Here is a 25523-nt window from a genome sequence, read left to right as displayed (position 1 = left end):
AATTTTGAGCATATTTTCCTGAATCAATCTAGAAGAGAAAAGCATTAACCCTAAATTCACATTTTAAAGCTTTCTTTTCTCCCTGTCCACTTCAGTAATCAATTGCGTCTTCATAGCTTCTCAGACGCACGCTCAAGATTTCATTTCCTTAGGTTTTATCTTTGTTTTCAGCTTCATTTTTTAATTTCTAAACTTATTCCTTCTCGTTTTTATAGGTAAGTTTTTTGTTTTTGTACAATTGAGAAGGAATGAAAATAATTAATAGAAGCTTTCAATTCTGTGTTGTTTGTTTATTTTGTAATTTTATGGGTAAATTGTTTGCTTTGACGAAATGTCTTGGTGAGGTTTTAGCTTGAGCTTCTCTTTGGGAGCTGGGAAACCAAGGAAAAGAAGAACAAGTAGGGAAGAAATGTAAATTATCCTCATTTCTGTTGCTTAAGGATACGCTAAAACTAAACTTTTGAGCTCTTTTTGTTTCTTCTTTTTGTTAGATAATACAAGGGTTCTTTACGTTATGAATTTTTAGAACTTGGTTTCTGGAAAAATAATTGGAACTCATTGTTTTAGCTTAAAAAACTATCTGTTTTGTTATCTTTTGGTCCTTTTAAGATTACTAATTATCATTGTGGATAAAGTGGTGCTTATCTAGTAACTATTTATTGAATTAGGTCCTCCTGTGTAAATGATCCGGTGCTTAGGGTCAAGGCAATGGTGTTGGTAACCCATCAGTTGCAGGTACGCCTGCAAAAGTGGGCATTCTTTCATGTGTCTGTTAGTCAATTTTGCATCTAAATTTGATGAAGCCTAAACTTGTAGGAAAGTTTGTGTATATTTTGAAATATGCTGGCATAATCAACTGAAGAATATAACTTATAGTTGTGTGGCTTTGTTGCTCCAAATAGTGGTTGCTTATATATTTTCTAATACTGAACCGTAGACATCTTCATATTTTTTGGTTGGAGAATTGGATAAATCCATTTTCTGCCTCATTTACATTATGTTAGTCAATGTCAGAATCTATATTGTATAGTCTATGCCTTCATGGGATTATAATTATTCAAATACATAATTTGACTAAAATGGTAGGTCTCAGTGTCTGAATTGAAAGTTTAAGGAATGTACTTTTATTATATGCCAGATTCAATATTACTAACAAGATTGCAAATGAAATATCTGTTTTAAGATGAACATATTGAAGCAATTGGGGCACTATAATAATGTTCTTTTATCTTTTTCATATAAATTTATATACCCTGCATATAATCTTGAAGATTTCTAGTTTCTAAAATCACGGAATTGAATATCATTAAGGTAATAAGGAGAAACTATGTTACCTAGTGCATTATTAATATTTTGTATGTTCCTGAGTGGAAACTTATAGCTTTCTAGTTCAGCCTCCTGGTTATATTATGGATCTTATCCTGTGTTTCATCATGAGTTGCTAGTTCAATCCTCTAGGTGTATGTTTTCATGGAACGTCCCTAGTTTGAATGTTGTCTTTTGGTTTTGTTCGGATATGTCATATCTTAAAATTTTTTTTTTTTATGTTTTTTACTATTAAAATTGAGATTTTGAGTTTCTACTTGTTTGAACTTGCCAAGTCTTTGTCTTGTCTATTGCATTTCAGGGTTCATATGTAGCGTTTCCCTCGAAGCATTTATCATGGAGCAAAGGTTTAATATTGAGGCGACATGTAACAACAGTTAACACGGTTGGGAAAACTGAGAAAAGTTCATCATTAAAATGTAATTTTTCTTTAAGGTGAGAATTGTCTTTTTTTTTTTGTGTGTGTGTGTGTAATTGTCATCTCTTTTGTTTTGAGTATGTTGAAGTCTCTACAGGTTTTTTATCTCTTGGTACATGTGATATGCTTTTTAAATTTCCAAGTTTGTGATCTCATATTGTGGGTACAAACTGTTAGGATTGAGGGTGTATTATAAGCAACATAAGGGTTCAAGTAGGAGAATTTTAAATTATGGTGAGCTGGCTGGATTGTTTATTGTGACAAAAGGTGATTATACATGGCAAAACTATGTAGAATGGGTGGAGTGGGGGACCAGGCTGCAACTTTATGAAGGAGGCTTGAAGAAGCTAAAGGGGGGAGAGAAGAAAATTTGTTGCTATGGTTTTGTAGGAGAGAACCTGTTCTCTTGAATACCAGAATCTGGCACTCTTGAATTTGCCAGAATTGAAGTGTTCTTTTCATTTGTACTGCTGTATTTTCCTTGGTGTTGGTTGGCTTTTGTAATTCCTCCAGTATTCAATACAATTTCCACTCGATTCATATACATTCTGCTTTATTTTCCTGGATTTTATTGGGATTATTATGTGAATGCTTTTGTTTACTTTGGGTCTACACAAACATACTATCATTAACGTTAAATTCACATCTTGATACAAAAACTTGTTTAGGTCATGTGTTCCTATTTCACTGCATTATATTTTAGGCCTGACTATAATCCAGTATTTTTCAGTTTATTGTCTTTTGTATTATAATGTTTTTGTTGTAAGGTTGGACATGCCAATAAATGCTTGTTCATGGCTTATTCCATTTTACTCTCTTATCTTGGAGAGTGGATACGTAATGAGGCTTTTTCAGTGTTCTGGATTACTGTCTTATCAATTTTTTTGAAAGAATTTTTGGGATTGCTGATATGCTTTTTAGAATATTCTTGTAAGAATATTTCATTGTTGATCTTTTCTCTAGCATTATTGCTATCGTATTTTTGAAATTCTCTTTTAATTTTATGTTTCTTATACTACTAATTCTGATAATACTTTTCTGCAGTATAGGGGCTCCTCGTGTTTGTGGAGTGAAAGTAAAACCTGTAAAAATTTCTGCCTTCAAAGGCAGGGCCCAAAATGATGAATCAGGAGGCAGAGGAAGTGGATCAAAGATCCACAAAAATCCTGTTAAACTTTCTTACATTCCAAAGGAGAGTGAGGAGACCGTAGCAGAATCTGCAAAGGCACATAATGTTCCTCTGCCTTATGCCTCTGAAACAAAAGAGACTATTTCAGGGTCCCCTGCTATTCAGAGACTCTTCAAGAAATGGTTGACAATGCTGCAGACACAATCTCCTTGTCAAGAGATAGATGAGGTTTTGGGAGAAAGATCACCTCCAAAGGCGGAATCTGGAACTAAATTTGAGGTGCAGAACAGGGGAAGAGGTGAGACTCTAAAGGCAGATTGGAGCCACTTTTGGAATCTGGATGCAACAGTAAAGATACCCTTACTGATATTGTAAGTTTAATGGTTTGGCATGAGATTTTTCTCTCTCATGGTATTCTGCATGATTTATTAAGTACTCTTTTATAACATAATTTTTACAAATTGGAAGACACAGATGAGGTGTTGTAACTGTATGATATGTATATCTTTCGTAGTGTAAAAATGGTTTCTTGGCGACCTTCCTTTTAGTCTCCGTACTTGCTGTTTTTATCTAAATTTTTGCCAAGTCAAAATATTTTTGTGTTCTATTTCTCATTAAAAATCTGTGTATGCTTTCTTTTTTTTTTTTTTTTTACAGTTCATGACAATAGTGGTACATTCTGCTATATCTGCAACGCCTGGTATAACTTCATATAGTATCTTCCATCCAGTGTCACTGGTCCTCAAACTTTTGCATCTGAAAGTATGATCTGCTGCAATGTATTGTAAACTAAATTATAGCAAAAGAACATATTAAACATAGTACTGGTTGGTCCCAGTTTGTAATACTAACATCGTTACAATTGTAACTCCACATTATGCAGTCATGTGGAAATCTTTTGGCATTATTAGTTTGAGTGTTGTTCATCAATTCCATCTTTTTAAGAGTCATATGCAAACTAAAGCAATTTTGAAAACTGATGGTTGTTTATATGGAGTTGTATGAACCTTGTCATGCTTCACATTCATTCTTCTGATGACTGACTTGCTGTATTCGCAGTTTTCCATGGTACCTGGCTCTCAACGTTGTTTATGGTGCTCAAGTTTCAAAGGAGTTGATTCCTTTATGGGTGTTGGGGCCCATAATTGTTTCTGTATACATCAAGATGCTACGATGGTTGTTTGTACTTTATGTCTACTGCTTCAAGCAGACAGTTCAAGTAGTTAAGAATTTGCCAACTTACTATGCGGTGGAGTATATTGCCCAGGGGAAGCTTAAAGAAGATTTTGGAGCTCGTGTCTGGCAATCTGTGGTGGACTTTAAGATCTCGGATTTTAAAGAGCTGGGTAGAAGAAATCTGAAAGTATTTCAACAATGGATGGTGGAGAAGTGCCTGGATTTTGTGGAATCAATATGGCCCTTGTATTGTAGAACCATTAGGTTTCTAAAGAGGGCTAATCTGATATAGAATGGATTGTGAGTTGAGAAAAGTATTTAAGCTGAGTAGCACATTGAAAATGGAGTTTTGTGTGTGAAAATGTTACCATCTCAATTTGAAAATTTTGAAAGAGAGCTGTTGGTGTAAAACCCCATTTTAGAAGTGGGGAAGGGAAGAGGGAGATTTGTGGATGTTTTAGGCGTAATTTTGTTGTAAGGCAATGTTTGATTATTCTTGCTTGAGGTTGAGGAGCATACAATATGTTTATTTTCCTCTTAGTGGTAATTAAATGAATTGTAATATATATATATATATATATATATATATATATATATATATATATATGAAAGAAATAATCATATTTTTGGGCTTTTTATAAATAACGAAAAAAATGGACTCTATACTAAATAACAAATTTTTTAATTAAAAATCATTTTATTATTATAATTTTCAAGCAAAAAAATTAAAAATGCAATACCATGAATGATTGTGTTTTATACTTTTTATTGTCCTGCTTTATAATCAAGGTAATTGTCCAAATACACATACAAAAGCGAAAATACCCATATTTATTCAAATAGCAAAAGTACCTCAGCAAAGTAAAATGATGAAACTGTCCTTATAAATAATTTCTTCAAGACAAGCACCTATCTCCATGAAATAACTGTTGCAATTCCGTGAAAATTTTGCATCCTATGAACCGTTACAAAGTGTGATTTTCCAGCGATGAAAAGTGACCAATGAGGTTAGTACATTATTCTCTATCAACTTTCAATCATTTTAGTGTTGAGATTTGATTGATTAGATGAAGAATTTGCACCTCGTGAGTTAGGGTTTTTAGTTTTGAACAATGGATTCTATGGATTGATTCCTGTGTGTTTTGGATGAATTTTTTGAAGGTTTTCGTGCTAAAATAAGTGTAGGTTTGTTTGTTGTTTAAATGAGAGTCGAAAAATGTAATTTAGGTCAAAAAATTTGGCCTCGTGTGCCAACAGTTTTGGTTTGTGAGAAATTATCCACCTCGTGATATCACGAGATGGATAATTTCATCACGAAATGGCTAGTGATCTTCACGATTGGGGGTAAATATGATTTTTTAAATAGTAAAAGGTTTTGTGATAACTCATAATAGAGAGGATAACTCGTAATAGGGAGAATTGTGATTTTTTTTAAATAGTAACTCCTTATGATATCTTGTGGGGGGTGGGGAATTGTTGTTTTTTAAATAGTTTCATCTTGTGATATCTCGTGATAAGGGATAAATTGAAATTTTTAGGGGGCAAAGGAATGTTTTAGAAATCAGGGGGTAAATTGAAATTTTTAGAGTTTAGAAAGGGCAAATGAAATTTTTTTCTATTTCAGGGTTTTTCGACTTGTAGTTTTCAAATTTTCAATAATTTTTTTTGAGTTATTGTGATATTAGATAGATTTTACAAATTTTAGGGATATGTACATTTTATGTTAAAGTTTTTTACTGTGCAGTTTTTGAATTTTTAATATGTTTTTTGAATTATTGAGACATTAGATAGATTTTACATATTTAGGAGGTATATACATTTCATGTTAATGTTTTTTGACGTGTAGTTTTTCAAAAAGTTTCACTAAAAAGAAAACATGAAGACAAAAGAGGGGAATTGAGATGGCCTGATTTGAGACTATACTTTTCGATAGAGATAACAATTTGGGTAAAACGAAGACCAATGGCCTTAATCAAATCTTTATTGACCAAGGAGCACTAAAAATGTTTGAGAGGGCGTGTTTCGGATATTTTCTTAATCTAAGAGACATGAGATTCAATGTAGTTTTGGTTCACTCATTCGTATTAAGACAATTTATAAGGGGTGACATGAGAACCGGTTATGATTAAGGGTTAATGGGGTTGATATGAGGTTAAACCCATTCAAGTTTGCTCTAATCACCGACCTTCACTTCTCCAAATTCAGGGATGTTAGGATGTATATTCCATAGGGTGTCAGAGATAGGATTAGGGACACATATTTTAGGGTTCAAATTCGGTAAGCCACAATGATATTGAGACCATGTTTAAAGTAAGGCCATGTAGGGATGATGATGAGGACGCTGTTAAATTAGCTCTATTATATTGTCTTCATAGGGTGTTATTGGGGAACAATCATCGAAAAAAGGTCGATCCATAGTTTCTCTGGTTGACTAATCATCTAGATGGATTCAATACCTACACATAGGGTGTAGTGGTGTGGAATACGACATACCAATCTATGTGTCAATCCATTGAAAAGATATCATCAAAACTGCCCAACACCAATAAGAAAAAGTACGGTATAGTGGGGTTTCAATAGGCTTTCCTGGTAGGTGGATTATTGTAAATTATTTTTTGGGAAATTAAACAATTAGACTAAACAATAGGGGTCTAAGCAAAATTGCCCAAAAAATGACAAATTAAGCAAAAATACTTGATTTCACTATAATGACCAAAATGCCCTTACATATAAACAAAAAAATTCTCATATTCCTCCATATTTTTTCCTCAAATTCACTATTAGAATTCAGAGAAAATCTTGGATCTCCCATGGGTTTAGTGAAATTTTTTGATATTTTTTGTGTTTTCCGATGACGACAATGACAAAGAAGATTATTATATCATCCATACTCTTGTTTGAATCATTTTATTATTAGAATTATTCTGATTTGATGAAGATTTTAAGCGCTGAATGTTTAGGATTTCGGTTTTGAATAATGTATAAAATGTGTTGATTCTTGCTTGTTTTGGTTGAATTGTTTAAGCGCTATTATGTTATAAGATGTGTAGATTTGATTTTTGTTGAAATAACGATTTTTGATCGGAAAATGGCTTAGATTTGTCAAAGATCCACCCCGGGGTTCCCTCGAGTTTGAACAATACCACGTGAAAGGGAGGAGAATGCAATTTTTGAAACAGTAAGAACCTGGGGGAGATTGGGGGAAACCACAAGGGAGGGTGTATTTTGAATAGTAAACTTGTGGGGTACTCCGGAGAATTCAGGGGGTGGGGGAAAATTAATTTTTTGAAACTATAGGACCTGTGAGAGATAAAAATATTGATAAGGGGCAAAGAAAATATTGGACCTATGGAGAATATAAAATATAAGAGGGCAAATTGATACTTTTCACTCCTAGGGTTTGTGGATGTATAATTTTCGAATTTTACAATTGTTTTTCTTGTTTTAGGGTTGTTCGACGTGTAGTTTTCGAATTTTAGGTCATTTTCTTTATTCTTGTGCTTTCTAAGCCCTTTTTAAATGTAATTTTTTAAATTTTAGATCGATTTTTTTGTTTTTATCATTCTAAACTATTTCAACATTTAGTTTTTTAATTTCATGTTAGTTTTTCTTGTTTTAAGTTTTTTTGACGTGTAATTTTTGAATTTCATATTCATTTCTTTATTTTTGTGCTTTTTAGACCCCTTTTTATGTAATTTTAGATTGATTTTTCGGTTCTTGTCATTCTAAGTTATTCCAACGTTTAATTTTCAAACTTCATGTCCAATTTTTCCTTTTTTTGGGATCTTTAATGCGTAGTTTTCAATTTTCAAATCTGTTTCTTGATTTTTGTGCTTTCTAGACTGTTTTATGATGTAATTTTTAAATTTTATATCGATTTTTTGGTTTTTTTATTCTAAACTATTTCAACGTTTAGTTTTTCAAATTTCATGTCTATTTTTTTTTTTGGGTTCTTCGACGTGTAGCTTTCGAATTCCAGATCTGTTTTTTTATTTTTATGCTTTTTTTGATGTACTTTTTGAATTTCAGATCAATTTTTTAGTTTTTGTTATTCCAAACTATTTCAACGTTTAGTTTTCAAAATTCAGACATTTTTTCTTATTTTTGTCATTTTAAAGCATTTTGATTTGTAATTTTCAAATTTTCGATCGATTTTTTGGGTTTTACAATTCTAGAGTATTTCAACGTGTTGTTTTTGAATTTCAGGTCTATTTTTTGATATTTGTCATTTTAAAATTTTTGGATGTGTAGTTTTTAAATTTTTGTTTAATTTTTTAATTTTTGTCATTCTAAGGTATTTTGACATGTACTTTTTGAATTTTAGATCGATTTATCGGTTTTTGTCATTTTAAAGTATTTTAATGTTTAGTTTTTGAAATTTAGGGCTGTTTTTTATTTTTGTTATTTTAGGGTATTTTAACTTGTAATTTTCGAAATTCTGATCGATTTTTTGATTTTTGTTATTCTAGGGTATTTCAACGTGTAATTTTTGAATTTTAAGTCTGTTTTCAATGTTTGTCATTTTAAGGTTTTTGGACGTGTAGTTTTTAATTTTTTTATTCTGTTTTTTAATTTTTGTTATTCTAGGGTATTGCAACATGCAATTTTTGAATTTCAGATCGATTTATCAATTTTTATCATTTTAGAGTATTTCAATGTTTAGTTTTTGAAAGTCGGGCTAACTTTTTATTTTTCTCATTTTAGGATATTTCAACTTGTAATTTTTGAAATTCTGGTCGATTTTTCAGTGTTTACCATTATAGGATATTTTAATGTGTAATTTTTTAATTTCAAATCTGTTTTTTTTATATTTGTCATTTTAAAGTTTTTGGACTTGTTGTTTTCAAATTTTAGTTCAATTTTTTGATTTTTGTCATTTTAGGGTATTTTTCCATTTAATTTTTGAATTTAAGATCAATTTTTTATTTTTTTGTTTCAGTGGTATTTCAACGTATAGTTTTTAAATTTCATGTATCATTTTTTTGTCTCTAATTTTATATTAGTTTTTTATGAAATTCTTATAAACTTTAAATTTTTTTTTACATGGTATTTCTCATAAAAGAAAATGTGATGATATCGAATTGAGAATTCCAAATAAAGGATGACACTTTCGAGCAAAGGTTACATGTCGTGTCCGACGAATTGCCATATCAAAGATTAGATCTACATTGGCACTAAAGCAGCTGTAGTTGTTTGAGAGGACATGCTTTGGGCATCTCCGTTGATTAATAGATTGGTGCACTCATTTCTATTTTGATAGTTATATCAGGGTTTAGGTAGAGATGAGTTTTGGTTCAAGATTAATGGGGTTGGCATGAGATTCAGCCTATTTGAGTTTGCTCTCATGACCAGCCTACCATTTAGTCGGATCACTACACTTTCATTATATATTTCACACGAATCTAGAGATAGGATTCGAGATACCTACTTTTGGGGATGTTAGAAGGTGCAATATCATGATTTAGAGCATGTTTTCTTGATTGAAGGGATGATGATATCGAAACTGTCAAAATGTTCTTGTTGTATTGTCATGTTACTGGGGAATGACCAACAAAAAAAGGTATCTCCAATTGGTTGATCACTTATATAGGTTTAATTCCTACCAGTAAGGTGTTTCAATATGGGAAATGACGTTCAAATTGATGTCTTAAATGAGTGATAAGATCTACTTTGACCAAATATTTAACATGTGTAAATATGATATCTATGGATTCCTTTACATTCCAGATAAGTGTATATTTGTCGATTATATATATTGATTGCCAAGGAAAAAAAATAATTGAATGTAATCATTCATGTTTACATTGCAGTATTGGATATATGAGATGACACCCTATATAATTGAGTGGACTTGGTTGATGTCCATATGCCTTCACGGATATTCAAGTGCCATACGTGAGATATTCCTGGTTGGAGTCATATGGGAAATGTATTCACCAGTGATAAATTATGTAATAATCAATTGATTAGTTAATTGATTTATTGATTACTACAAATAGGTTTAATTATATATCTGAATGAGTAAGATGATGTTACTTTCTCGCTCCAATTATCACCAATTGAGGATACTACACCATGGTATGTAGATATTGTTGTGTACACAGGTATGTTGGATCCCCAATCCTCTTTATCCTTTTTGGCACCCTCTTCGACATGAGATAAAATATCTTCGATGATGCCACTTGTTGTCATACAGGCTGCTACTTCTGAGACACTTGACAATGTTTAGGCCCCTGTTACAAAACACATTACACGTCTTATCAGTGAGACCCCAACCACTAAGACCACATATCTTTTTAGGGTACACTACCCTACTACTGATCACCATACACATGAGTGTCTATCAACTACATCACCCACTTTATCCCCCTTAGATGTTGCATTGGCCCGCTGAGGCAATATGATATTATGTGAGATTTTCCATTTGCAAGGTGAGATGTTTATCATACGAGAGCAGATGTCTTCTCAAATGTCTTGATTAAAGGATCGTATGACTCATTTGGAGGATATCATCATACGTACACAACCAATTACATTCGATTAGGTAACAAAGCTACATCTCATTTATTGCTTATATAAATGGTATTTACTTGTTACTCTAACATTTATATTAACTTTGTGCAAGTTACTTACAATGGTGTTGGGATGACCTCGTCTATTGACCTTTTGATTCTATCACGTCCCCCACATGAGGTTTGTAATTAATTTTTTTTTACTATATTTTATATGAAATGTTGCTACTATATTTTATATTAAATAATATCATTGATCAATTTGTTATTATTATTTGTAAGGGGTTCTGGCCATGAAGAGGTATCGGTTAGCCTTTCGGTTGCATCACCTTCCCTACCTGAGGTTTGCAATTTATTGTTACTATATTTTTTATAAAATGTCATTGATCAAGTTGTTATTAATATTTGTATAAGGTACTAGCCATGAGGGGCTATCGATAAAGAGTTCTCTCTATACATCTTTCTCGATCGTAGAGGTAGTAAATTTTTTATGAAATTTAATTGATTAATTTGTTATCAATTTATTATTAATATTATTATGTATATTTAGATTGTTTTTCCTTCTTTTCAGGATGGGCAATTATGGTTAATTGCTAAGATCCCCAGCTCGAGTAAAAAGATCATTGAAATTAGTTCACAAGGGGACGAGTTATTAGAAGTTATTTCATAGGGAGAACAGGATGAGGTACATCAAGTATAATTTGTATATTTTTAGATATATTGATATCTGATAATATAAAATTACTTCTCTAGTCCATCTCAGGGGTATAGATGGTTAACTTGACAACAATGGAGGATTCTCTTGCCAAACCTCCTTCGTCGTACATCGATAAGGTAATATTAACTGATTTAATCTTATTTTTTAATTAAGATTAAATATTGAATTAACAATTATATGTTATTTTTCAGTTGGTGTGGACTGTTCATGATAAGGTCATCCAGAAGGGTCTACTAGTTACACTTCATATACAAACCAAATCAAATTAAACCAAGGGTGAAACGGTAAATTAAGACCATTCCATCCTTTGTTGTAGAGTGTGAGAAATCTTTCCTCACGTGGTACACTAGAGCTGTAACATCTAACGACCATGAGGTTTATTGTATTAGAATACAATCTAAAACAACTTTTGGAAGATTATTGTTGAGCTATGTGAGTGGCTAGTCAACGATGTAAGTGGTCTATATCCATTGAATTTGGTTAAATGTTTTATATATTCATAAACACATAATACAATTCTTGTTTTATATCCATTTTAGCAATTAGATTCTTTCTTGGTATTATTACGTCAACACCAACATGAGCAATAGACCATTGTTCCACAAAGTGAGATGATAACCCACACTTTTTTGTGAGGCATATTGAAATGGCATATGACAGTTAGAGTACCCTGTTGTTGGAGGAATACAAGTGGCTCGAGTTATTCATTAAAATGGTGGAGACAGATTACACCCTTGGTTTGTTTTACAGACCATGAGGGGAGGTTGATTATAGTATATACATATTTCCATTATAATTTACTTTGAATTAACTTATATACAACATATGTATCTATTATAATTTCTTAATGTTTATAAGTTTTCATCCTTATAAACTTTGATTATTTCTATTGGGCCGTTAGAGTCCTTGATTTCTATGATTGGTCATTCACTGTATACGACTCCAAGGTAGCTTACACAGGCAAACATGATAGGCTCACATAGTGGATGCAACCTTACATGACATTCAAACCAACATTATTATAGGCGATGAGTTTTTAGGCCACCTCTTGTTGTACACGACGTGTAGGTCACTTGGTATTATGTCAAGTGGAGGGTGTCCCCCAGCAGGACGACATTTTTATGTTATGCTTGATAGAGTGTCTGGTGCTTTCATGAAGCTTGGATTTTTCCTACAAGTCATCCACCTTTATGCATCGACATTTAACATCGCAATTTTATTTTCACTACATCAAGTAGATCACAGATGTATATTTGTATTTATCATTGTTTATTCATATCATTTCTAAGTTGTTATGTATATATTTATTTACCATGGTTTATTGGTTATGTGTTTGATTTCATTTTTTTCCATCTATATAATTGGTTATGAGTCGTCCACATGCTCATGATGGTTTTTTTTTTCATATGATTTCTGAGTTGTTATGTATATATATTTCATCTCTATTTGATTTCATTTTTTTTCATTTTATCCGTTTTATTGGAACTGACCTGATAAAGTATGAATTCGAATTCAAATAATATGAGCACATGTTTGGAACATAAATAATATTGATATAATAATCATTCCAACAACTTCATAAGTAAATCATACATTAATCAAACAACAAAATGTTTGTTCCAACAATTACATAAAAAATGCTAATGCCAACAACTATATAATTAAAATATTATTTACAATAAATAGATTACATCGCATATGAACATGTACTCAAATGGAACATTAATCAAACTATATCGATTACATCTCATTTTAACAAACATATAAATCATATATTAATCAAACTAAATAGAATGTTGTGAAAATCTCTTTCTTTTATCTTTTCTAGAAGAACTTTATAAGACAGAGCTTAGAATCAGTGCTCGATTTTTGCATTGTATTTGGGCATGCCCTAGTTGATTACATCGACTACAAACCTTAGGTGTAACAATCTCTCCCTATGAAAGATGTTGATTTCTCTTTGAAAGGCGATTTAGTTGACAATGATCCAGAATAGAAGGCTAGATAACTCTTTCTTCAAGGGTATGTAACCATTCTAATTAGTTCCTGAGTGGATTGATAGGTTCCATATATATTGCACGATAGTAATTAGTGGTGAAGAAAGGATGAACCCATACAAACACATTTGTGAGCCTTATATGTCTTACAACAACAACAACATGCTTACATAGAATACATGAAAGGTGATACTTCTTACTTGTACAAGACATTTCATGAAAGTCCATAATGTCTATGTATCTACCACTACCTATAATATGATACCGGACTTCTAAGCAAGCACCTTTCAACACATAATAAGGGCATTCATATGCAATTTGAAAAAAACATTAGCACATCTATTAATAAACAAGTGTAAAGGTAAAAAGTCATTATCAAATAGATAATTTGTATTGATTCCATACATACTGACATGGTTTTTTCTTTTGTAAAGCCATCACTGTAATATGGCTCAAATGAACTCGATGAGCATTATGATGGGTAAACCCTGTGCATGTCTAACGAGAGCACTAAATGACTTTACAATATTAGTTATTTTATTATACCAATGTCCTAGAAAATGTCTGTTCCATTAGTGAAACCCCACCTCACGTAAGTAAACCCTGACTTGAAGTTGCATTACATTAATAGAGCTCATCATAGCCTTAAAATTTGCCTCTGTATATGACTTTGCAACTCTCCAATATAAACACACAATCTGTAAGTTTATAAATAATATGAACACTCCGTTATCAAAATTTATAAAATGTTAAAAAGTGAAATTTCTTTTATAAATGTATAAAGATGTTACCTGTGAGACACGTTTGTACTTAGATTGCATATTACAGAGAAAGTGATGGCAATGACACCTATGGTATACATTTGGAAAGATTTCAACCATTGCAGAGTATATGATGTGATGTCAATCTGAGATTATTGTCAACTTTGGTATTTCATTGATGCATTCTTCAACGTTTGTCAGAAACTAGCATCATGTTTCTTTCTATAATTGTTTGTCCAAAATATCGACCTTTAAGGAAAGCAACGTCAATGCAAATAATAAATCGAAGATATTATTTAAATGCATGGACAAAATATCCTAATGCCATGAAAAAATACTTAAAGCGATGTTGATCGTTTCTTTCTATAGTTGTAATAGTTCTTGAATTAGCACAGTCTAAATTATAGCAATAATTGGATAAGAGAATAAATGATTCTTTCGATCTCGTCAAGCCTGTGAATATGAAATATCAATTTTTTGCTTGTCGACGATGTCAATAATGATCTCTTTAGACTGATAAATACGATAAATCAATATAAACTTTGACCTTATTAATTGACATAATGCTCGAGCCCCAACTTATCTATGATATGACATTATCTGATCAACTAAACATGTATGGGTCAGATTCATTTTACCAGTTTGGAAGACTTGATTGGGTTTGACTTTTTTTCCTGATAGAAACCATTGGCATTTTTCATCATAACACTTAATCTTTCATCTCCCTGTGTCAGACTTATGCACTCTATACTGAAATCCTTTTTCTATGGCAAATTGATCCCTAAAATCTTTAAAGTGTTTTTTATCATTAAAAATTTCACCAAGTTTTACAGCATTCCCTTCTCGGATCGATTCTGTACCATTTGATGATGTTGAAGGCTATGAAGGAAAATCAAGAAGCCACTTAAATGAATCAATGGAGATATTATCAAAAAATGGTCCTAAATAATTCCTACCACCTATTATAGGATCTTCAAGCTGTAGACTATTAATGTCATAGTTAACAGAGGACACATCCCTAAAGTCTACCTCATTAATTGGAATATCGGTCATTTTGTTTCCCTCAAAGTCACCCCAATCTAGAACTTTTTCTTTGTCTCCATGAACCTATTTAGCAGCAATATAGAATGCATCATTATTGAAACCAATCAAGTTTTCCCTAACAACCTTTTTTCACTTCACTATCATCATTGCCATCAATTTCTTCTTTTTCTTCTTCTTGTTCTTCGATTGCGGTATATGTAACAAAAATTGGAATACATTCCTTAAAGTATTGAGACATGTCAAGAATGCCTTGCATATCTTCATCATTTTTTTATCTTTACAATGTTGTTGAGCTCAATTATTTTTGGTTTCATACATAGTTAAATGTAGTTTTTGATCGAATTAATACCATACTATTCATTCAAAAGTTGAATAAATCCATCAAATGTTATTCTGAAGGGAGTTTTAACTAATTTTTTACAACCTCCAACATACTTCATTTTGTTCTCGTCATGTTAGATCTATTCTCCTTAGAAACGAACAACATTATAACCAGTCATTTTTATTATCAATCTTATAATGAAAAATTTTGAAGAAAAATTAAACATTTATTAAAAAAATCCACAATAACTATTTATTGATATATATGTCACCTCTAATTTCGCAACATTTCATTAAATACCTCCACACTTTATCTAAAATCAAAATATTAGTTTCATATATTGGCTAATATCCAAATGACCTTTTTTTTATAAAGTATACAAAATTGATATTCTTATAATATCCTCGTACTCGGCTACTCTTGAGTTCCTGTTGTACAACTCTTATAAAGCAATGAGGATATCATAAACCCCTTAAACATTTTCATGCTTGGTTTGGAGCTTTCTTTTCATTGAGGCTAGCATCTAGCCTTGAACTTCAAACGTCTTATATTCTTTATCGGAAGCATCTAGAGCTATATCAATAAGAAACGATGCTTCTAAGATGTAACTAATCTTTTTGAAGTTTAGTACTATTTGAAGATTTCTTAACCAATCTTTAAAGTTGTGTGGAGTCAAAATATTACTTTCCAAGATCCTTAGGAGTACGTTGTTGGCCATTTTTCAAATATATCACAATTAAATGAAAATACTACAAAGAGAAAATAGTTTTATTAGTGAATCAAAATTTTCAATTTATTAATTTAAACCTTTCTTAATTACATAATCTCACTAGCTCACACTATTTTATTTGAATCCCGCACTCGCTTAGAAAAAATTCAGAAATTCCTTTAGATTAAATTTCTTAGTGGAGAATCAAATTCTTATTAAACTTAATTAACCTCACATAACAAAAATCTTAGTTAATTAAATTTAATAAGTAGAAAACTCTTTCCATTTATGTCCACATATAAGAGTCGATTCATTTAGCATACCTTTTGCTCTAGATACCACACATAATAGAAATCTTGACACCCTTGGCTAGTTAAATCCATCACACTTTCCAAAATAACATTTTCATCATGCCTTCACATAATAGAAATCTTGGTCAAGATAAAAATAACCATTGAAGAACAAGATAAATTTAATTTCCTGACATAAATTCTATATCCCTTGCATAATAGAAATCTTGGGATATTAAAATTCATGTTATAGAATTTAATTATCTTATGATGAGAGGCATAGATTTAATAATTTTAATTAGGGAGATTTAGGTTTAACTTGATTTTAATTAAGTTCAATTAAACATGACATACATACATCTCATATATGCATAATTTAAAACATGGTGGGATGATCATAGGGTTTCAAAATTACAACCTAATGACAAACTATTCACCTAGGTCTATGCCTTCATTCAGATCGCTATCCATATTGTCTTCAACTCCTCGTCCAATCGTTCTGATTATATTTGAAACTAATGCACCTAATCTCATTAATGCAAGTTGATTCTTGGACGTAATCTTTCGTTCAACTAATGCACTTAATCTCATTAATGCAAGTTGATTCTTGTACACAATCTTTCATTCAACTAAAGTGAACAAAATCATGCATATCATCTCATGGCTCATACACATCCATTACCATTCAAAACAAAATGCAAGTACTTTCACCATGCATCATATCCTTTTAGATTATATCAAATTATAGACATTAATCACATACATCATAATGTTCACCCAAATTTCTTAATCAACATTAAAACATCATTTAGCATGTCCAAATGCAAAATTAAAATTTAATCCAGAATTTTTTATGAACAATTTCAACATATATATGCAAATATATTAACATATCTTCATACTTCAAACCTACGTATGCATATACCATACATGCATGCTCTTAATTCATGCATTTTATGTACAATGCACAAAATCAACATAAATTTTTGAATGTATATCATCATATACATCCAGCCAACATGCATTAATACAATTTCTAGGATTTAAATTTCAATTCTCCAGCCAAAAAGCACGTGTATGTCTAAATCAAGCACATATACATGCATCCTATGAACACTTCATCATATACATGCCTTCAAGCACATGTTTTTCATATTAAAATCATTAGAACATAGAAAAAAGAAATAAAACTCAGCCAATAGAGATTTAGCGAAGAGTTATAAAGCAAAACATGCTTGAAGAGCTTGATTTCCTAGCAAACTAACAACACACGTGTACACATATGATACATATACATATCCTTATGTATAAAAATCATATATTTAGCTTCAAAAAGACATGCAAGATACTAAAACAAGCTCTGATACCATTTAAAAATTATAGGTGAAGAAGAAGATGCAAAGAATTGCAAGCATGTAGGTAGAACAAGAATCAAAGCATGATTAGGGTATATAAGAGAAGGATAAAACTTTTACCTACTCATTTGCCTCCTATAGGAATATAAGATAATGGATTAAGCTCCTTACTTGAAGAACCTCCAAAGGAGTTCATTTTCCAAGCCAAATCTTAGAGAGAGAGGAAAACTTTTAGTTTGTTTTGTAAGAGAAAGTAAAGTGCAATAATGTTTGTGTTAGTTCAAAATGAACTAAAATGCACTTATATAATGGTGGCCCATTTTGCAATTTCAAAATTCTTGTTTGGCCAGTTAATTCATAATTTGAAGCCTTGCCATGCATATCTATCAAATATATACTTTAGCCACCTTAATTTCATCTCATTAACATCTTAACTTTTAAAATGTTATTTTTACACCTATGTAACATTTTATATGATTTTCATTATTCTTCAGAAGGTGTTAACCATCCTTGGATAATTAATCCTCCCTTTAGAAACCTTGGTTTATTGGTCTGACTATTTAGTTTTACCGTAGCATAGTTGTGAGTCCATTTTCAAATAATCTGAAAGTGTACCAAAAACTCAATGACAATAGTAAACATCTAGCAATGTGTTATAGCCTATAGACCACGATAAAGAAATACTTCATTGAACTTATTATCTCTGATCATATAATCCATGTAGGTAATATAATTTTGTTGTCTAATCTAGATCGATTTTAGACTTATGGATTGTCAAAGTTCTAATTTTGATTTTGTACGAATCATTAATCTAAATATTCAAAACATGTCATAATGAACATCCTTCGTATGACTTACATTATACTCTGGCCAGAGATTTGATTTCTAATGTTTATCAATGTTCACTTTAGAACTCAGATCCAGGTCAAACCAATAGGTTTTTAGAATCCAATACTTTTTGACTCCATAGATCCCAGCTTAACCATCATTCTTCTCTATATAAAAATAACATATGACTAGTTTGGCTTGTTTTATGAGATGTGGTTAACCGATATATATATACCACGTGAATCACGCGTATTTATATCTGATCTGACTATAATGTCTCAGGTCAAATGATTACTTTCTACATTAGTACAATCCTATGATAAGTCATTGACTATGATTTATTGACCATGTGACTTATTGTTATTTGGTCGTGTTCAAAAAATAGTTCTCTAACTGTTAATCCATACCATTACTGTAATGGCATGACTATCATTGTCACTCATACTAATGTCATCTAATGGTATTCAACAGAGGTATTTGATATGCCTACGATAAGATATAACTACCCAAGTTATGTCGCATTCATAGGAAACAATTCGATGACTCAGTTTATATATTAAATGAGTTATCCGAACAGTTCACATTCATATTTTATATCATCGCAAATAAAGGAAACAACTTATACATATGAACAAAAAGACTGTTTCCTTTTTTAATAATTCACATAAATGTACATACAAGATTAAAATGCCCCCGAAACTGACACCATGAATGGCTCATAAGGCATACACTAACAAAAGTTATATATGTCTAAAGGTTGTTATTATTTTAGAATGAGGAGATCTATGAGATTGATAAAAAATGCTTTAGATGTCTCTGGTCAAGAGAGAAGCCAAACTAAGACTCAAGGACTAGTATCCAACGCACCAGTTGTGCCCTTCATTGATAGTGTTGCCATCCACTAGATTGTAGATGAGGTTTTGAGGTGGAATAAAGAGGTATCGACTAATATAGGGTATCTAGCCCAGATCCCACTGATACTAAAATAGTAGTTAGACACAAAGACACCCTCCTAACAAGTAGAACAGTGTAGAAGCACCTTGAGTTGAGATTGAAAGTAGCAGTAAAGGATAAGCACATCCTATTTACAGCTTGTCTAGTCATCATCAGCCCCAAAGATATGATCAAAGGAGATAATCCTCCTAAGACATTTTTAGAGGCCTTTGGTTAAACCCTGAGATCTGAGACAATAAGGCAACACATGGCTAGGGATAAAAAGTTATCAGAAGAGCCTGCACCATCAGCCTAGATGTAGAGGCAAAGTTAGGTAACTATTAGTGGTAATTAAGGGAGAGGTAGCAAATATGGTCTTGGCAGGGACAACAAAAACAATAGACCTTTCTAGCCTTAGAATAAGAAAAACTAGAAGGGTAAGAAACAAAGAAAAAATGAGCAACCCAAACATGATAATTCTTCTACATGTCGTAAATATGGCAAAAATCACACTGATGAATGTTTAGCCGAGTAAAAGGTGTGCTACAAATGTAAGCAGCCAAGACACTTGTCAGGTAGTGCACAACCCTAGTAGTAGTACCAGCCCTAGCAAAGTAGACAGTTAGGAAAAGATAGGCCTGTGTATTTACGACTACTCAGACATAGATAGATACTAGCCCTATAGTTGTGACAGGTCAATTATTGTTTCATACTTGTCCTTTATATGCTTTAATTGACTATGGTGCCACACATTGTTTTATTGCTAAAGGTATAGCTGAGAGATTAGGAATAAAGCCTTTAGTTATTCCCTATATCAGAATAAAGATGCCAGATGGGGATCAGGTTCACAACAGTTTAATGTCAGTAAGGTAGATAGTCTTCTTGAGAGGTCATGAAATAGTCATGGACCTAATAATCATGGACATGTTAGACTTCAATATGATATTGGGTATAGATTTCCTGAGTAGATACGGATCTAAGATAGACTACAAGAAAAGGAAAGTTTGATTCAATATGAATAATAATAAGTAGTTCACATTTGGAGAGGATCGAATCCTCAACATGATGATTAGCAATATCAAGGCTAAAAAAATGTTGAGTAAGAGGTATATGACATATTTGGTGCACGTGAATTAGAAATCAGTTGAGATCATTCCAAGCATAAAAGATACTTCAATGGTGTAAACGTTTCTAAATGTATTCCCTGACAGTCTTCCAGTGTTAGCACCAAAGAGAAATGTAGAGTTTAGTATTGATTTGGCCTCAAGAATAACACCGATTTCTAAAGCACCCTATAGAATGGCTCTAATTGAATTGCATGAATTGAAGCAACAATTATAGGAACTACTAGATAATGGGTTCATCAGACTAAGTCACTTACCATAGGGTGTACCAATCTTTTTTGTAAAGAAGAAAGATGGATCGATTAGGATGTGCATCGATTATTGGGATTTAAATAAGGTTACAATAAAGAATAAGTACCCACTCCTGAGAGTTGATTATTTATTTGACCAACACAAGGTTGTTTTAGTGTTTTCTAAGATAAATTTGAGGTTAAGGTATCACCAAGTTAGAGTAAAATAGCAAAATATACCCATGACTACCTTCAAAACCAGATATGGGCATTATGAGTTTGCAATCATGCCTTTAGGATTGACTAATACCCCGACATTATTAATGGACCTCATGAATAGGGTGTTCCAAGATTATTTAGACAAGTTCTTAGTGGTATTCATTGATGACATCTTGGTCTACTTCAAAACTCGAGAAAAGCATAAGTAACAGTTAAGATTTGTGTTTCAGAGACTATGAGAAAGCAAAAAGTGTGAGAAAAAGAAGGGGTATTTTCATCACCTATTAAGCTATTAGCAGTCACCGAAATCACTATTACTATGCAAGAGAGGCTTTATAATCAGAGTCCCAGTAAGTGGAGCTAAATCTCTTATTTGCTTATGGAATCTTTGAAGTTATTTGTTATATATATGATCCAGAGTTAATTAAGCATGGATAAGATGATATGTATGATCTACAGGCCTTTGTATACGATTATAATGAATCATATGCATGTTTAGTCTCTTGAGTTTGAATATTATGTGTTTTGGAGAATTAAACATAGATAAGATGATATGTATGATAGACAGGCTTTTGTATACGATTATAATGAATCATATACATGCTTAAACTTTTGAGTTTGAATATTATGTGTTTTGGAGATGATAATTCATTAAAGTTTTTGATGTGATGAATGCATGTATAATAAAGTATGATTTCAACTGAACAAACTATTTAGAGGACTTAGAGACACTTTGTATTGCCTAAATGTGTGCTTGAATGGCTTCGTGCATGACTGGAACCTAGGGTGTGATTTCCATATCATGACACACAGTCATGTATGGTTCGCGACACACTCATGTGTCATTCCAAAGTTTCAAAAATGGATGTTATGTGCCAGAAGATACGTGACTCGTACACATGGATCTGAGTATAGGGGAGTGTGTCCCAGTTAACTCCTGGTATGCATCTACCCTATATGACCATATGTTGAGTGTCACACACCCGTGTATATGGTTCAAGAGGCACATAAGCATAGGTTGAGAAACATATGACCTTGTACCCCTAGACAAAGTCAAAAGATGATTATGCCTCTAGATTATGTGTACAAGAGAGGAGAGTTATATAAGAAGAATAATAAGCTAATAGAGGATAAAGAATTCAAAAAAGACATAGATGAAGTGTCCAACTATGTGGATGATGACACAAACTTAGATCGAGTCAAATTTGAGTAAAAAAGTTAACAACTTTAAGACTAGTTTCACACAATTAGATAGTCACCAATTGTGTGCATAAGTGATGATACTTGTAAGAGCAATAGGGTTGGATACCCATAAGATACATCATGTACTTGATGCCGAAGTGCATAACCACCCAGTTCTATTTAGGTGTGCATGGTAAGGATGTAACTTTCAGATATTCCTCACGTGATCAGCAAGATGCACCATATATGTACCTAAGGTAAGGGTCATCTTTATATGGTTAGTCAGCAATTCTGATTAGCTTATATGGTAAAGGAAAGAGCTACTATAAGAGATTTTCCCATATGATTAGGATGCCCCAATTAGATAGCCTGATAGACCACTTGGTAAGTACATAAGGCACTATAGCAGTTTTCACTACGATATCATATATATTGATTCCAGTTTGGGCCTCTGCAGTTTTTGTAGATGATCCATGTTAGGGCACCAAGGTGTCATAGTGTGACAACATTTAGCTTACAAAAAGAACAGGAGTTTTACTACCTGATAATTTAATATCTAGGGATGTTAAAAGGTCTCCATTTATTGAGTTTTACTCATATATTTCTTTTTGTATATTTTATAAGTAGAGGTAAGTAGCGGGGCAAGTGAGGATCTAGCAGTCCAACGAGCAATTATATGAGAAGAACAACGTTTATATCATTCCAGTTTTACCAAACATATATTTAGCATTTTTATTATCATCATTATTACTTTTAGATGCATTGGTTTACTCTTGATTTATATATTCATTTTATGGCAAAGATTTGAGATACTTTTATTTTATGAATTTCATTAATAAAGCAGTTATTTTAATTATGGTTTACTCTCTATTATTTCATGCTTTATAGTTATGATCATGCATTAAAGTTATAAATAGTCCAGTTATGCACACCTCTTTTGGTATATTCTTATCAAAGATATGTATCTAGAGAGGAGTGTTACAAAAACATTTGCAATATTGAAAGTTTGTATTGTGCTATGACATTTGTTATTTAAAGTTATATTGACATATATATCTTGTTACAGCCTTCTCATAACAATGATGATAGGTTTTCACCCATGGGTCACATTATGACATCTTCTCCCATAGTCGAGGTTCATAATAATTTGTTAAGAGAGCATATGTATACTTGATCATAATAATTAACCATTTATTATTAATCTTCACATAAGGTACTAGACATGAGAGATCATTTGTTGAGGGTTTTCCACATACACCATCCTCGATCATGGAGGTAGGTACATTATTGTTCTTCAGTTAGTTGAGTGTAATTAAATCTAATAGGGTGATAAATTTTTTTTTTAGGTCTTTTCAGGATGAACAATTGTTTTTCCTTGTTGACCTCCCCCTTAGCACAAGTGAAGAAGTTATTGAGATTGACTCATAGGGGGCTAAGCTGATCGATGTCATTTCCCAAGGTGATCTTGATGAGGTATATTTATAGTTAAATGTATATTTACTTCTATATATTGATCACTAAAAACATTATGTTTCTTCCACAATACATCATAGGGGTAGAGTTGGTGGACTTGACATCACGAGAGGATTCCCGACCAAACCTCCTCATACCTTGTGTAAAAGGTAACAATATCCATTTCATCAAGTGTGTTAATTAAGATTAATTATTGATTTAACAAATTTTTATATTTTGTTTAGTTGATGCAAACTGCTCATAAGAGGGTCATCACCTTATACATAAACCTACTCAAATCAAGGGTGGAACGAGTGATTTAGATTGTTCCTTTCTTAGCCACAAAGCATCAAGAAACATTTAGGAGGCGGTAAAACCACGAGGTTTACTACATCAACATGAAATCCAAATTGACCTTTTGGCGTATGGTAATGGAACTACGCAAGTGGCTGACCAACAATGTAAGTGATCTTTTATCAAGTGACTTTGTTTAAATGTTTTATTTATAAATGTAACAATTAATGTTTTCTTTTCGATCAATATCATATAGATTCCTTCCTGGCACTTTTGTGTCGACACTAACACAAGCACCAGGCTATTGTCTAACAGAATTATATGATAGCCTATATATTCTTTGTTAGGCACATCAACATAGTGTATTATATTTGGAGTGCCACCCTGCTAGGTGAATACGAGTGGCCAGATCTCTCTGTAAAGATGGTTGAGATAAATTATATGCTTGAATTATTTTATAGACTATAAGAGGTGGTCGGTCAGGCATTAGTGTATGTGTGTCCATGTCTCCATTATATACGACACATGTCTCCATTATAATTTATCAATGTTTATAGGTTTTCAACCTACAAACTTTGATTGTGCTCACTGGGTTGTCGAGGTCCTAGATCTACGAGAATAGACGATCATGATATACGACTCACAAAAGGCTTTTACAGGCAACTTTAAGGGCTTTGCACATCAAATACAATCATATACTAGTTTCATCCTAGCGTTACTACAATCCCCTCATTTTTGTTCCATCATAGAGCATGCACCACGACATGATGAGTTAGCATTACACCGAAAAGTGGTTGTCCCCTAGTAAGGCACAAGTTACAACAATTGTGGTGCATTTATGTTACAATTCATAGAGTGTTTGGCACTTAGGCAGAGTTTGGATTCACTCTATGAGCCTTCCACCCTGATGTGCAAGTGTTTGACCACAGAGTATTATTTCCATTGCATCGAATAGATTGCGTATACATATGTTTATTTATGTTAATATATGTTATATATATATTATTTACAATATTTATTGATTAAGCATATGATTCCATGTTTTACATGTTTTATTGCAATATCTATGTTATGCTATTACGAATAATAATTTACTCGATATTGTATGAATCAGAACTCAAACAAGGTATAAGACATAATAACTAATTAAAAGAAATTAAGAGATGTCTAAAACATAAATAATACTAATATAATACTTAATAGATTACATCTCATTTCAATAAGTACATTAACAAGTTAAACATAAATAAAACTAAATAAAAGGTCGAGACTGAGATCTTTTGCCTTTATCTCATCTCAATGAACTTGATGGAATGAAGTATGGAACCGGTGTTGGGCTCTTGTGGCTTGTTCGGGCATACCTAGGTTAATTACATCGACTACAAACTTTCGATATTACGACCTTACCTTATGAAGGGCATTGATTTCTATTTGAAGGATAATCTAATAGAGATGATCGATCAAGGGTGGTAGGAAAAATTATTCCTTTTTTGCATGTAACTAT

At 32.0% G+C, this 25523-nt stretch overlaps 1 protein-coding gene across 4 annotated transcripts; it reads left to right on the top strand.

Annotated features, from left to right (window-relative positions):
• LOC123204853 lies at window positions 1-4620 on the top strand. Of its 4 annotated transcripts, XM_044621657.1 has the most exons (6): window positions 4-215; window positions 352-411; window positions 669-735; window positions 1628-1761; window positions 2789-3244; window positions 3933-4620. In XM_044621657.1, coding segments are annotated over exons 2-6 (1068 nt in total). In that variant the 5' UTR covers window positions 4-215; window positions 352-409; the 3' UTR covers window positions 4342-4620. The 4 variants fall into 4 exon arrangements, with proteins under 4 accessions (XP_044477595.1, XP_044477592.1, XP_044477594.1 ...); XM_044621660.1 differs by lacking the exon at window positions 352-411 and having other exon boundaries at window positions 1-152; XM_044621659.1 differs by lacking the exon at window positions 352-411.
• Window positions 4621-25523: the final 20903 nt, after the last annotated feature.

Source organism: Mangifera indica, chromosome 20, assembly GCF_011075055.1.
Source record: "Mangifera indica cultivar Alphonso chromosome 20, CATAS_Mindica_2.1, whole genome shotgun sequence".
Lineage (NCBI taxonomy): Eukaryota > Viridiplantae > Streptophyta > Magnoliopsida > Sapindales > Anacardiaceae > Mangifera > Mangifera indica.
This window is presented reverse-complemented; position numbering and strand designations above follow the sequence as displayed.